This window comes from Puma concolor, chromosome F2, assembly GCF_028749965.1.
Source record: "Puma concolor isolate L17-30 chromosome F2, mPumCon1.1.hap2, whole genome shotgun sequence".
Taxonomy (NCBI): Eukaryota; Metazoa; Chordata; class Mammalia; order Carnivora; family Felidae; genus Puma; species Puma concolor.
Genome location: NC_141684.1, coordinates 78,223,981 through 78,237,786, shown reverse-complemented (window position 1 = coordinate 78,237,786; position 13,806 = coordinate 78,223,981). Strand labels below are relative to the sequence as shown.

At 40.7% G+C, this 13,806-nt stretch overlaps 1 protein-coding gene across 2 annotated transcripts in view; it reads right to left on the bottom strand.

Moving 5' to 3' along the window:
* Positions 1 to 3,686: 3,686 nt before the first annotated feature.
* Positions 3,687 to 13,806, bottom strand: part of OPRK1 (opioid receptor kappa 1) — a 31,166-nt gene continuing 21,046 nt past the window's right edge. For both annotated transcript variants that reach the window (XM_086695992.1, XM_086695993.1), the window contains one exon: positions 3,687 to 7,811. In XM_086695992.1, the coding sequence (XP_086552118.1) occupies positions 7,279 to 7,811 (533 nt within the window). In that variant the 3' untranslated portion in view covers positions 3,687 to 7,278. The remainder of the gene's footprint in view (positions 7,812 to 13,806) is intronic.

Below are 13,806 nucleotides of genomic sequence, written 5' to 3'. Positions count from 1 at the left end.
GTACTGAGGAACAATTTCAAAATGTAACTTAAAGAAACACAGATTTATTTTTTAATCTGCAAATAAAGTTGGAAGTGCGTCAGTATCCTAGAATAAAGAAAGCATACTGGCAAAGACCCTTGAGAGGGTCATCTTAGTAGTGTGTCCAAGTGGAACTCCAAAATGAAAACAGGCTACGAAATATCCAAAAGCTCCGCCCCCCCCCCGCCCCGCCAAAAAAATCTATTCAGTGTTCACCGTGTACTACTCTTCAAATTATTTCAAAACATGAACATTCTTAATTTTCACTGGAATGGAAGTATGCTCGAGCTGGCATACATCACGGTCTTGTGTGGGGTTACAAAGAGGAATGGCATAATTCATAGGTACACAGACTGAAGATACATTATTCATGGCTTTCCCCCTCATCGCTCCCGGATCATAATCTCTTCCCCATGCCAATGAAATGCCTGTCATCCTCCAAATGATATCTAATTTAGCCCTGAGAGTTTCAGGATACATTTTGGGTATAAATAGCCACCATGTGACCAAGTCTCGCCATTACGCAAGACATAAGGAAGTAGAAGATACGGAAGATATGGAGGGTATACGAAAACGATGGATTCAGTCGTCGTGGTAAGCAATTGTACACTGTGGTTGTTATTAGCAGTGTCATTTTTAGTGTTATTTCTAACATCTGCAAGTACTCCTTTTTTTGCTCACAGATGTCACCTTGTATTATTTATACAATATTCTCAGTGCTAGAACTCTTCAAAAGTATGACTTAGTCTGTGGCTTACGCGTTACATTTTACTAAGCGTAAGACCATGTCATGATTCTTGTCTTAAGATAAAATTTGTAAATTTGAATATTACTTGCTACCCAGGATCAATACTCAAGAATAGAAATGTCTTTAGTGTGGGTTTTCCTCTTGGCTCTGCATAAATCTGGAGGCCCGTTTCCAGAATGGGAGAGAAGTAACACAGCTGTCAGAACTTCATGTCCCCCAACCCTGTGGCAGCCCATGTTCATGACACTGCTGTTCTCACTCTCTGCTCATCCCACACTTCCCCTCATTCTCCACCTCCACCCACGAATACCTTTCACATGCACACTCCTTTCAGAGCTGCTGTCCCAAGTTTTCTGTTCTCACCAGATTCTTCCCCCTTTCTTCTTAGGGAGCCACTGAGGAAAGAGCGAAGGTTTGACTGGGTTTCTCTTTCCACAGTTGTGTCTTTACTACCTACTGGATCTCACGTGGCCGTAATGTGTCACATGGCTGTGGGAAGCAGCCCACAGGGAATCTCCTAGAGAGTCGTGCAATTTTAAAAGTGGAAGAGACCGTGGAAATAATGGAATCCAGTGTTTCTGCAGTGCGGCCAATTGAGGATAATAGTAATTATATTAACTAACACTTGTTGAGTATGGACTTCAGTTATAGGAGCCCAGTGATTCTATGTGATAGACATTCTTTTCGTCAATATTTTACAGAGGGTACTGTCGTGCAGAAAACATCCCCGTCTTGCCCAAGACCGCACAAATCTCAACTGGAACTGGGAGTTAATTCATCCATCTAATTCCCAAGTCTCTGCTTAGCGTTCATCCCCCTGATAGCTTCTTTTGCTCACCAACCGCCCAGAACACCGATCCTAAGAAATTCCGTCATTCTGCATGTAATAATCACATTTTCCCCCAACTTCTTGCCACGTCGTGAGTGGCACTGGCAAACTTGACTTTTCCATCTCATGCAACTAACTTAGAGGCTCATTGAGAGTATGATCTCAGGACATAAAAACACTCAGTGTAACAATAAACATGAGGTTTTATAATGATTTGTACTAGCCATAGCAGCACTGTTGTTTTTACATCAAAAGTTAGCTGATACTTTTCTTCAGTAAATAACTCTTAGCCTCGAAAGGCATATTTTGGGTGTGAATTTCCGGTTGAGGTACATTATGACATTAGAAATACCAAGTTGTATTTGTAACTTCAAGGACATGGAAAATCCATGGCTTCAACGAACTAGAGAGTCATCTGAGACCTCACAGGTGGTCACTAGTCCTTCTTTCCCACATCTGACGTGGAGTTTCTTCCCCTAAATAACAGCTGAGGAAACGTTTCTGATGAAGTTTGTAGGCCACCTCCAGCAGCAAGGAAAGTATTTCAGTTCTGAAACGTATCCATTTTATGCCCTCCCAAAGCACAGATCTGTATAGATTACAGGTTTATTACACGTAATCTAGCCTAGTAGGCTAGTAGTCTGTCCTGCTAAGGTCTCTTCCACCAACCAAAAATTATTTATCAGAGGTCCAGTGGAGGCTATTACGTAGTCACCTGTCTTTGCTCCTGGCCCACCTGTAAAGAGCACGAAGCGAATGAATTGATTGCAAACCAGCTGTTCTAACTCCTCCCTCGTTCCAATGTCCAATAGACATTGTTGAAAGTAACCACACTAGACCCTGTAGTTTGGTCTGTTTTACATACACCTTTCTAGCACAGTTCATAATTCTCAGTGTCGCATCCTCTGGTATAACTCCAAGACTATATTGTTCCCAAATTATGTGGCTTTCAAAATATAGCCTTCCCTGACTATTTGAAACTCACAAAGTCACTTACAGTATTTACTAGCTGCCATTTTAATGATCTTCAAATACTAGAATACTGCTATTCTAACTATTCTAGTAATTTCAAGTATAACATAGAGACATAGAGAAAATACCTTTAAAAGTATGTCTACATAAATGGATAAACCTTTTAGAAAAGGTTGCATTCATTGATTTGTGCCCTCGTTGCAATACATTGCAATTATTTCCTTAATGACGTGTTTTCCTTAGACTGGAAGTTATCAAAGGTGTATCTGTTTTGTATACCTATGCAGAATCTGGCATAGTTCCTGACATAAATACAAACATCCTCTCAAGCAACAGCTTTCGCAAAATTTTTAAATATTTGTTTGTTTCGTGTTATCACTAGTTCCCACAAACCTAGTGACTATCCATAGGAATGTATCATGCAGCAAATTAATTACAGAGAGAAGGTATCGTAATGCCTGAAACTTACTGCATATTGAGCTCCAATCCCCAAGGAAATTGAGTTATCAAATCAAAGATAAATACTAGAAAGAAATTGGCTATTTTAAATGAAAGTAGGACTTGCTAGTGTGTTCTCCTCAATTAGCTAGAGGCATCCTTTTTTTTTTTTACCTCCCTTTCCCTAAGTGTGTTTCCACTTACACACACACACACACACACACACACACACAAACCTTTGTTTATGCGTGCAAATGCCATGAGGTTTAGAAACAGGTAATTCACGATAGTAGTGTAGCCATACTGTTTTGGAAGCAAGGAAGGAGAGTTTGATTTCTTTTTTTTTTTTTTTTTATTGATGGGACAGTTTCATTCTGAACATTTTCCATAATGAAAAAGTGGTTTTCCATGAGGAAGGCCATGTGTGACACTGATTCTGGAATCTTGACAGCATTACTGTGGAAAGCCATGAATTCTGAGGGATTGGCAGGTTTTGGAGTTCAAGATCACGGTTTAGATTCTTACATTCTGTTCCTTTCCATTAAATATCCACGACATTGTCATGGATGGAAAATCAAGGCGATTGTTTTTAGTTTTGAGAAACAGTTAACATTGTTCTGAAGTACAGCATCATCAAAGCCATTAAAGAATAAATGATATATCACAGTAATTGACCACTGTGTTTTGAGCAGGTGCAATTTTTATTTTTCCACAAGGCACACAATCTTATATACAATGCATACTTATCACCTTCCAAATTTGCAAGATATAAATAATATACACTGAGGAATATATAAGTATACTTTTGTTTCAGAGAAGAAAACGGCCTTAAGACAAACAGGTTTATGTCCTTCAGGGGTGGGATTTTCCAATTTATGCTGAATCTGCCAAACAGCTCTTGTTGAGAGAATAAATCTCATTGGATGGACATACAGCCTTGTCATAGTTTTTCCTTAAAAACATCTCATTTAAAGCCAGTGTATTCCTTTTTTTAAAAGTGTATTTATTTTGAGAGAGACAGAGAAAGCACAAGCAGGGGAAGGGCAGAAGGAGAGAGAGAGAATCCTAAGCAGGCTCCTTGCTGTCAGAGTGGAGCCCAACACAGGGCTCAAACCCACAAACCGTGAGATCATGACCTGAGCCAAAATCAAGAATCAGACGCTTCACCGACTGAGCCACCCAGGCGCCCTCCAATGTATTCCTTTTGTTCCAGCCCATTTATCTTATTATGTCCCAATACTAGATGAAACATCTATAAATTTTCTCATAATGGGTCTGCAGACTTAAGAACTTGTATTTCTCAGTAATTCATCACAGAATGGAACAACTTTCTTAGGATTTACGTGAATATTCCCTCATGTTTTTCAAAACTAGCTTTCCAAACTGCTTCTTTTTTAGTATTATGCTTTGAGTTTTGACTTATGTTCTTTGCAAAGGGGAGCCCTTAGATTCTGGAGTATTTCTGAGACATTAATGGTGGTTCCAGTCTCCTTCCAGTTAGAATTCTACATTTTCACCCTCCTTGCTGCATCCTGCATGGATGTTTCATTCCTCTCTATTTTTTTTATGACCCCTCACTAGATTTGAACTTCCAGAAGTCACCAGGGTGGGAAGATGGAGTTTATGTAGAGTTGACCTCGAGATTAGATACACACAATTCTGGTCTCAAAGAGACACAGCAGACAGCGTGCCCGCCCGCCTTGCTGTGATGGGACAGCAGGACACGAACATACATTATCACACGCACACGCATGTGCACACGCATGCACACATGATCACACACACACTCACATACACAAACAATATACACATTCACATACATGCACACACACAGGCAGGCATGCAGAGATATACTCACACTTCCACATATGCATGCACACACCGTCAAGCACATGCACACGCTTATGCACGCAAAGACACATATGCCCATGTAATTCCTCACACATGCATGCACACGTGTGCACACATACACACTTTTGACAAGTAAATACTTTTGTGTAAGTGGTATTTTTCCTAATATATATGACTCACTTTTCCATCCTTTAAAGTAGTGCCCTAAAATGACAAGCCACTCTCTCCTCTTCCAGTTTGAGGAAATTGGTGCCCACGATAATAGAGAAATTTGTACAGCCCTCATGGGCACTTAGAGCTACTTCTTGGGCTGCAAACTTAGATATAAAAACGAGCAGGATAATCTGGCTAAAATTCAGAATCCAATAATGGCCATAGATGCCATAAGGGCACACGGGGTGCTAATTGAAAGAAAACCCATTACTGTAATTTCATTCCATGATTGTGTCTCTATTATATTTTTGTACCACTTAAGAATCCTTCAAGAAACCCTCCCGGGTCTTAGTGTTCCATAAAGAGATTTTTATATTTCTCACACCAGTAGGGTTTGTTTCTGGAACTACTCTCTGTATAAATACCCCTCCCATATGATAGCCACGATTTTTAACCATACGGTGAATGCCAATCAATATTTAAGCCCTTCCTACCTACATTTTGTTATAGGAATACAAAGCCACCGGAGAAAATCAATGAAATTTAAGAAACCCTCAAAGGAGTACTTCGTGTTCATTAGGAACCTTGCCTTTCTGCCTTACGTCATCTATTAGATGCCATGGAAATCTGGAATATACACAAATATCATTGTAGTAAAATTCTGAAGCCGTAATATAAAACCCTCAGGGCAAGATTTGTTTCCAAAAGGAGAGAGTATATACACAAGACAGAAAGTACACCATGAACGGAAATGACAGCCGTGATGGTGCCTATGAGCACGTAGGCCTATGCATTTGATTTCCCGCTAAATTCCAGGGGATGCTGCCCTAGGAACATAGAAGAGATTGGGTGCTATTTCTAACTTATCCATTTCTTCTGCCCAGGCAAATTACAGAAAAAGCCATTACCTCTGAAATCGTAAGTTTCAGGGGGAAAGAAAGGAGACTATGTCATCTGGAAGTTTTGGCCAAATTATCCTAAATGTGCTGCCCACGGCATTATCCTCAGCTGGTACACTCTTCACAGAACACAGTGCAAGGTTGTGTCCAAGCACCACGGGGGACATCACGTCCTCGTTCAGCCCACGCTTCGGAACGTTTCTACTTCCTGCTGAAGGCCACACGATCCTAGCCCAAGATTAACACGGGCAAAACCCCCTCCCTCCCCGGAGAGAGAGAATTTGGTAGCAGCTATACATTCACGAAGAGACGCTGCATGTAGATTAGATTCTGCCAAGTGAACAACCGGGGAATGAATACCCTATTTCATAATTGATTAATACGTGCGTTGTGAGTACCGTTGAAGGACTAAATGGCACTCACGGGTCTGAAAAAGACGGCACCTGACCAACTCCCAGAAAGAAGCTTATGTTGTCCCCAAATGTCTCAGCATCAGCTCTCACTAACTCAGGGGATTCGTGTTAGTATGCCCTTGGGAGAGTGGCTGGCTGGAAGGCAAGCCCATTTCGTACTCGCATGTATCTACTATTATTTACAGGTGTAGCTATATACACTCTCGGTGGTATCTGAAGACACGCATTGTCATGAAATTATTTAGCTGAATGGCATGCTGAAAAACCGACTGTGGCTTCTAAGAAACTAAACTCGGTTGGAAACCACCTTTGGTCTGTTGAAAGTAACTTCATACGTATCAAGGTAACTTCCTGTTATACGTAAGCAGACACCTCAGGTGTGGGTCTGAGCCCTGCCTCCGCCGGAATCTTCACCACACAGCCACGTGAAGTGCGTCCACAAAGCATCAAGCGAGCAGGGCACGTGCCCTAGGAACGGTCCTTGTTTGTATTCAGGTGGTCATCGTCAACATCAAGCATCTGGATTGGAGGCCCACTGAGCTCTGAAACCAAGGTGTTGACTTGTCCTGTCTTTTTTCAACAGAGCTTTTGGAACCGCGTTGCATGGGAAGGCCGCAGCAGGTGGGGCCCAGACTAAATTTAGGTAACCAGAAGAGAAAAGGCTTATTTCTTTGTCCATCAAAGGAACTCAGAATCAGCCGTGCTTCCCTGCCCTAGAAAGGGGCTGGATTTGCTTACTCAAGTCTTCTCCACTCCATCCCGACAGCCTCGATGCTTCCGCTGACCTGGGTCGCTAACCCAGCCAGCATCGTAGGACTTCAGACCACGAGACTTCTAAAAGTTTGTTAAAGATTCTACCTTTCCATCTCAGACTTCGGTGCTGATCTGAGTTAACCCTAGATCATTAAACTCTTCTCTTCCCGAAGAACTGTAGGAAGACATCTCCACGACTAGTCATACTGGTTTATTTGTCCCATCAACATCCCTCATGTAAGCAGGATCCTGAACGGCGTTGCGGACTCTACTGGTGCTCTGTCGCTCCGTCCTCATGTTAACTGGAAAGCAGAAGTCCCTAAAACACCGCTTGAAGTTTTCATCCAGAAACGCATAGAGAATGGGGTTCAGGCTGCTGTTGGTATAACCCAAGGCGATGCAGAAGTAGTAGCTAGAGAGGGCAGCGGTGCTGTGAGAGGCATTCCCCAGGGCCTCCACAAGGATGAAGATGTGAATGGGGGTCCAACAGATGATAAAGACCGCCACCACCACCAGGACCAGCCTGGTGATCCGACGGAGGTTACGATCTTTCTCTCGGGAGCCAGAGAGGAGACGGACGCTCTTCAAGCGCAGGATCATCAGGGTGTAGCAGATGATGATAATGAGGACAGGGATCACGAAGGCGAAGACGAAGACACAGATCTTCATGAAGAGGTCCCACCAGGAGTACTCGTCATCCGGGAACTGCAAGGAGCACTCGATGACATCCACGTCTGGACAAGGTGAACAAAACAAACATAAGCACCAGAAGAACGTCTTTTCTTATGACCGTGGCTGCAGAGTATTCTAAAAGTGAGTGTCAGGGGCGGCTGGGTGGCTCAGTCGGTTGGGCGTCCGACTTCGCTCAGGTCACGATCTCACAGACTGTGAGTTCGAGCCCCACAGGCTCTGTGCTGACAGCTCAGAGCCTGGAGCCTGCTTCCGATTCTGTCTCCCTCTCTCCTTGCCCCTCCCCTGCTCGTGCTCTGTCCCCCCCCCCCCACCTCTCTCTCTCCTTCAAAACTAAATAAACATTAAAAAAATTTCAAAGTGAGTTTCAATACATTTGGGTGCAAAGGTACAATTACGGTGAGATGATATTACCTGAAGCAGATCACCAAATTGGGAATGAATGCTATATATGAAAACTACCTTATCTTTGTGCTTATTACAATGAAGCCATTTATTGGTGACCTCACAATAGTATGGAATAAATGAGACAAGCTCGCAATAGGAATTATGCAGTTGTGGAGCCCAGTTTAATGTGGATGACTTTCAGAAGAGCTAAATTGATCATTTATAGCATAAGTCTTTACTTGTATTTCCATTTATTAATAATTCTCCCAGACCCATGGCTCTGGCAATAAAAGCTAGTATCTATTTGTAATAAGTGATGAAATATTTCGAGTCTAGCCATTCAATTTAGCAAAAGTCAACTTGTCTGAAAGCATCAAGCGATTTATAAGAAATCATTATGTGTGTCAGTAAAAATTTATAAAAAAAAAAAAACGTGCCCAAATACGAACCAGGAATTGTGACTTAACGGAATCAATTGATTCAGGGCATTGTTGAAACATGAGTAAACTTTTGGAAAAGAAAGAGAAGGAGGAAGAAAAGAAAAAGAAAACAGAAGATGGAAGGGGAGAAGAAGGAAGAAGAAAACCTCACGAACACCGTCATCAAGAAAATTTGTAAGCAAGAAACATTTTTCGTTTTACTAACATTGACTATGTAACAGATAAAACAAATATTTCAGATGGCCACTTGGAAAATGGAGTTATTTGCTCTGCTTCTCGTGACTGCACAGCATTCTCTTTGGAATGGCCTTACGATTGGAAAGAGCGGAGACCAGAAAGAACGGAGACCCAGGATAAGCCCTTTGATGATGCTTCCGCGGGGGGCCTGCTCACCCCTCGGGGGCTCCCTTTCTCCCCAAGCATCAGTGAGTCCACATTTTGTCCTCTTCCGTCTGAGCAGTCGTTGAGCACAGAGCAGGCAAACCTCTTTGCCTTGATCCTTCCTTACCGGTAAGTAATCATTAGCAATAAGAGTGTAATTTTCATAATGATAATATTTTCTTCCCACATTGGGCATCTCTACGTCAAAAATGGCAAAAGAATATTTTTAGAGAGGTGAAACAGTTCTATTTATGTTTTCTAAAACGTTTGGATGTGATCTTTCTTAATCAAATATCCCTTAAGAAAAACAAAAGGTATCGTCTTAGAATTTCAATTAGACATATTTTAAAATACAAAGAATGTAGTTATTTTGGCCAATTAATAAAGATGACTTTCTTAGAAATGTGTCTTTCATCAACTAGATGCCAGATCAAACCTTTCGTTGGTAAATGCAAACTTCCAGAATAACTTAGGATTTTTGATTCTCTAAAAAAGTCATTGTTTAAACCACTATTACTATGAAGACTATTAGAAAAAATAAGCACCTCTTTTAATTTTTGCTTTTAGCGTTTAGGGGAATACTAACAGTTAAAATCATTTTTTAAAATCATCCCTATTATCACTGAAAAAAGTATTTGTTAAACACCTTTTGACAGGTGACACATTGCAGGTGATTTGTCTATTGAGTCTAGCCTCCTCAAAGGTAGGGAACGTGTCTAATTTTTTGTTTTATTTTTTCCATGCTTAGTCTTTGTGTATTCCAAGATTGTCTCTTTCTTGAGGTCGGCCTCAGCTTAAATGTCACATCAAAGACATTTATACAGAGGCCACAGTCCTCTCCCTTGCAATCTATATTCTGTTTACATATTATACTCACCCTATTTTTAATCATCATATAATGACAGAAGCCAGACAGAAGCCCTCCTGTAATAAATAATATGTTACCTTTCCTGATGTTTTTCTCTCCATCCAGAATGCAAACTACTTTAGGGTAGATACCCAGCGTGTTTTATTCAATATTTAATCCCTGCTAGATAGGGTGGTGAGAACCACAAGATGCTTAAGGAATACAAATTGTTAAATAAGAACATAAAGTGAGGGGTGCCGCAGTGGCTCAGCCGGTTAAGTGACCGACTTGGGCTCGGGTCATGATCTCGCGGTTTGGGAGTTCGATCCCTGCGTCGGGCTCTGTGCTGACCGCTCAGAGCCTGGAGCTGCTTCGGATTCTGCGTCTCCCTCTCTCTCTGCCCCTCCCCTGCTCATGTTCTGTCTCTCTCTCTCAATAACAAATAAACAAAAAAAATTTTTTTAAAGAACATAAGGGGCTGAAGCAGTAAAAATTGTTAAATAAGTGAATAAATGAATATCACGTGGAAACCCTCGAAAATAGGGACTGATTACAATCGTTATTATGGAAAAGCAATCTGCTAAGACAAGTCAGGCAGCATAAGAGCTGATATTTAATTTGGATACATCTTCTAACTGTGAGTATCAGCTTCCTCTTGAACAAATGATCTTGCACGTAGTAGGGGCTCAATAAATATTTGCCAAATGGGTGAAATAGTCAACTACAGCTGCTTTTACAAGACTTTGGGAAACATCCAGTGATAGAGTTAGAAACATCCTCCGGAAATGTCAATGAATTTAAGTTTATCCCAACAAAGAGAAAGGAGAACACGGAGGCAATCAACAAGGAAACTCAAGTCCAAGGGCCCCATTTTTACAAACTGTTCTCTTTTGGGGAAAAGAATGCATCTTTAGCCTTCGTGATGCACACAGGCCAAAAGTGAAGGATACAAAAGTATATTCCATGCAAATGGCAACCAAAAGAGAGCAGAAGTAGCTGTATTTACATCAGACAAAACTGACTTCAACTTAGAAACTGTCTTGAGAGGCAAAGGAAATCACTATATAATGATACAAGGGCCAAGTCACCAAAGCGGATGCAATAATTGTAAGTATATACGCACCCGACACTGGAGGACCTAAATATATCTACCATCTATTAAGAGAACTGAAGGGAGACATAGATAGTAATAATAGGGGACTTCTATATCCCGCTTTCAACAATAGATAGATCCTCCAGATATAAAATCAAGAAGGAAACAGCAGACTTGAACAGCACTATAAATAAAATGGACTTAACAGACATATACAAAACATTCAAGAGCAACAGAATACACATTAAAATATTAAACACTTAATTAATATTAATATGTAATTATAATATTAATATAATGTTTAATGCATTAATATTTAATTAATATTAATTGATTGATATTAATATTTAATTATTAAAATATTAAATATGTAAATATTTAAATATTAATGCACATGAAATATTCTCCAGTATCGATCACACATTATGCCGCAAAGCAAGTCTTCACAAATTTAAGAGGACTGAAATCATATTAAGTGTCTTTGCTGACCGTGTCAAAATAGAAATCAAATGGGAGGAAAGCCGGAAAATTAACAAATATGTAGAAACTAAATAACACTCCTGAACCACCAATGGGTCAAAGAAAAAGTCAAAGTAAAATACAAAATGCTTGAGATGAATGGCAATGCAAATACAACATACCCAAACTAGGGGATGGTGGCAGAGGCAGTTCTTAGGGGAAAGTGCACAGTGATAACCACCTCGCGTGAAGAAAAAAGAAAGATCTCAAATAAATAACCTACCTTTATGTATTAAGGAACTAGAAAAAGAAGAACAGACAAAGCCCAAAGTTGGTGGAAGGAAGGAAATAATGAAGAAAAAAAGCAGAAACAAATGCAACAGAGACCAGGAAAACAAAAGACCATACATAGAAACAGACAACAAACAGAAAACGACAAACAAAATCTTTTCGAAAAGATAAACAAAATCAAACCCTTAGTTCGACTCAGAAAGAGACAGAAGACTAGGCGAAAGGAAAGACATTATAACTGGTAACACAGAAATACAAGGGATCATAAGAGACCACTATGAACGATTACATGTCAACAAATTGGAGAATCTAGAAGAAATGGATACATTTCTAGAAACATACAACCTACCAGGCTGAATCATAAAGAAATAGAAAGTCTGACAGATCAATAACAAGTAGATTGAGACTACATCAAAAAACCTCCTAACAAAGAAAAGCCAAGCGCCAGGTGGTTTCGCTGGTTAAGTTCTACCAAGCATTTAAAAAGGGTACCGATCCAAGGGCTCCTGGGTGGCTCAGTCGGTTAGGTATCTGACCTCAGCTCAGGTCATGATCTCACGGTTCATGAGTTCCAGCCCTGCGTCGGGCACCATGCTGACAGCTCAGGGCCTGGAGCCTGTCTTCGGATTCTGTGTCTCCCTCTCTCTGCCCCTCCTCCACTCACACTCTGTCTTTCTCTCTCTCTCTCTCTCTCTCTCTCTCTCTCTCTCTCTCAAAAATAAGTAAACATTAAAAAAATTTTTTAAAAAGGATGCGAATCCATTTCAAACTCTTTCAGAAGTTGAAGAGGAGGGCCCACTTTCCAAACTCATTTTAGAAGGCCACCATGAACCTGATACCAAAGGCAGACAAGGACACCACAGACACAGACACCACAATATCTCTGATGAACAGAAATGCAAACATCCTATAAAACACTAGCAAACCAAATTCAACAGCACATGAAAAAAATCATATGCCAATATCAGGATTTATGCCTGCGATGGAAGCAGGATTTATCCCTGTGAGGATTCCCCAAATCCAACAATGTGACATCACATCAATAGAATGATAGATAAAAATCACGGTCATGTCGATAGATGCAGAAAAATATCTGACAGAAATTCAACATCCATTCATGATTAAAACTCTCCACATATTAAGTATGGAAGGAACGTAGCTCAACATAATAAAGACCGTGTATGGCGAGCCCACAGCTAACATCAAATTCAATGGTGAAGGATTTGAACGCTTTTCCTGTAAGATCAGGAACAAGGCAAAGACGCTCACTCTCACCACTTTTATTCAACATAGTATTGACAGTCCTAGCCAGGGCATTTAGGCAAGAAAAGAAATAAAAGGCATCCAAATCAGAAAGAAAGAAGTAAAATTGTTTGGGGAGGACACAATCTTACGCGGAGAAAACCCTAAAGACTCGACTAAACCACTTTCGGTAAAGTTGCAGAATTCAAAAATCAACATACGACAAAAATCAGTTGCATTTCTATACACTAACAATAAGCTATCTGAAAAGTAAATACAACAATCCCATTTACGTTACCATCAAAAAAGAATAAAGTACTCACAAATCAATTTGTGAATAAGCCTAAAAGATCTGTATACTGATTACTGTAAAACACTGATGAAAGAAATTGAAGACACACATAAATGCAAAGATATCCTATGTGCGTGAATCGGAAGAACTAACACTGTTAAAATGTCTACACTACACAAAACAATCTATGAATTCAGTGCAACCTTTATCAAAACCCAATGGCATTTTTCATAGCCTTAGCCAAAATAATCCTCAAATGCCTGCAGAACTACAAAGGACCCCGAATTGTCAAAGCAATCTTTTTTTTTTTAATTTTTTTCTTCAACGTTTATTTATTTTTGGGACAGAGAGAGACAGAGCATGAACGGGGGAGGGGCAGAGAGAGAGGGAGACACAGAATCGGAAACAGGCTCCAGGCTCCGAGCCATCAGCCCACAGCCCGACGCGGGGCTCGAACTCACGGACCGCGAGATCGTGACCTGGCTGAAGTCGGATGCTGAACCGACTGCGCCACCCAGGCACCCCGAGTCAAAGCAATCTTGAGCAAGAACAAAGCTGGAGGTATCACGCTGCCTGATTATGAATTATATTACAAAGCCATAGTAAT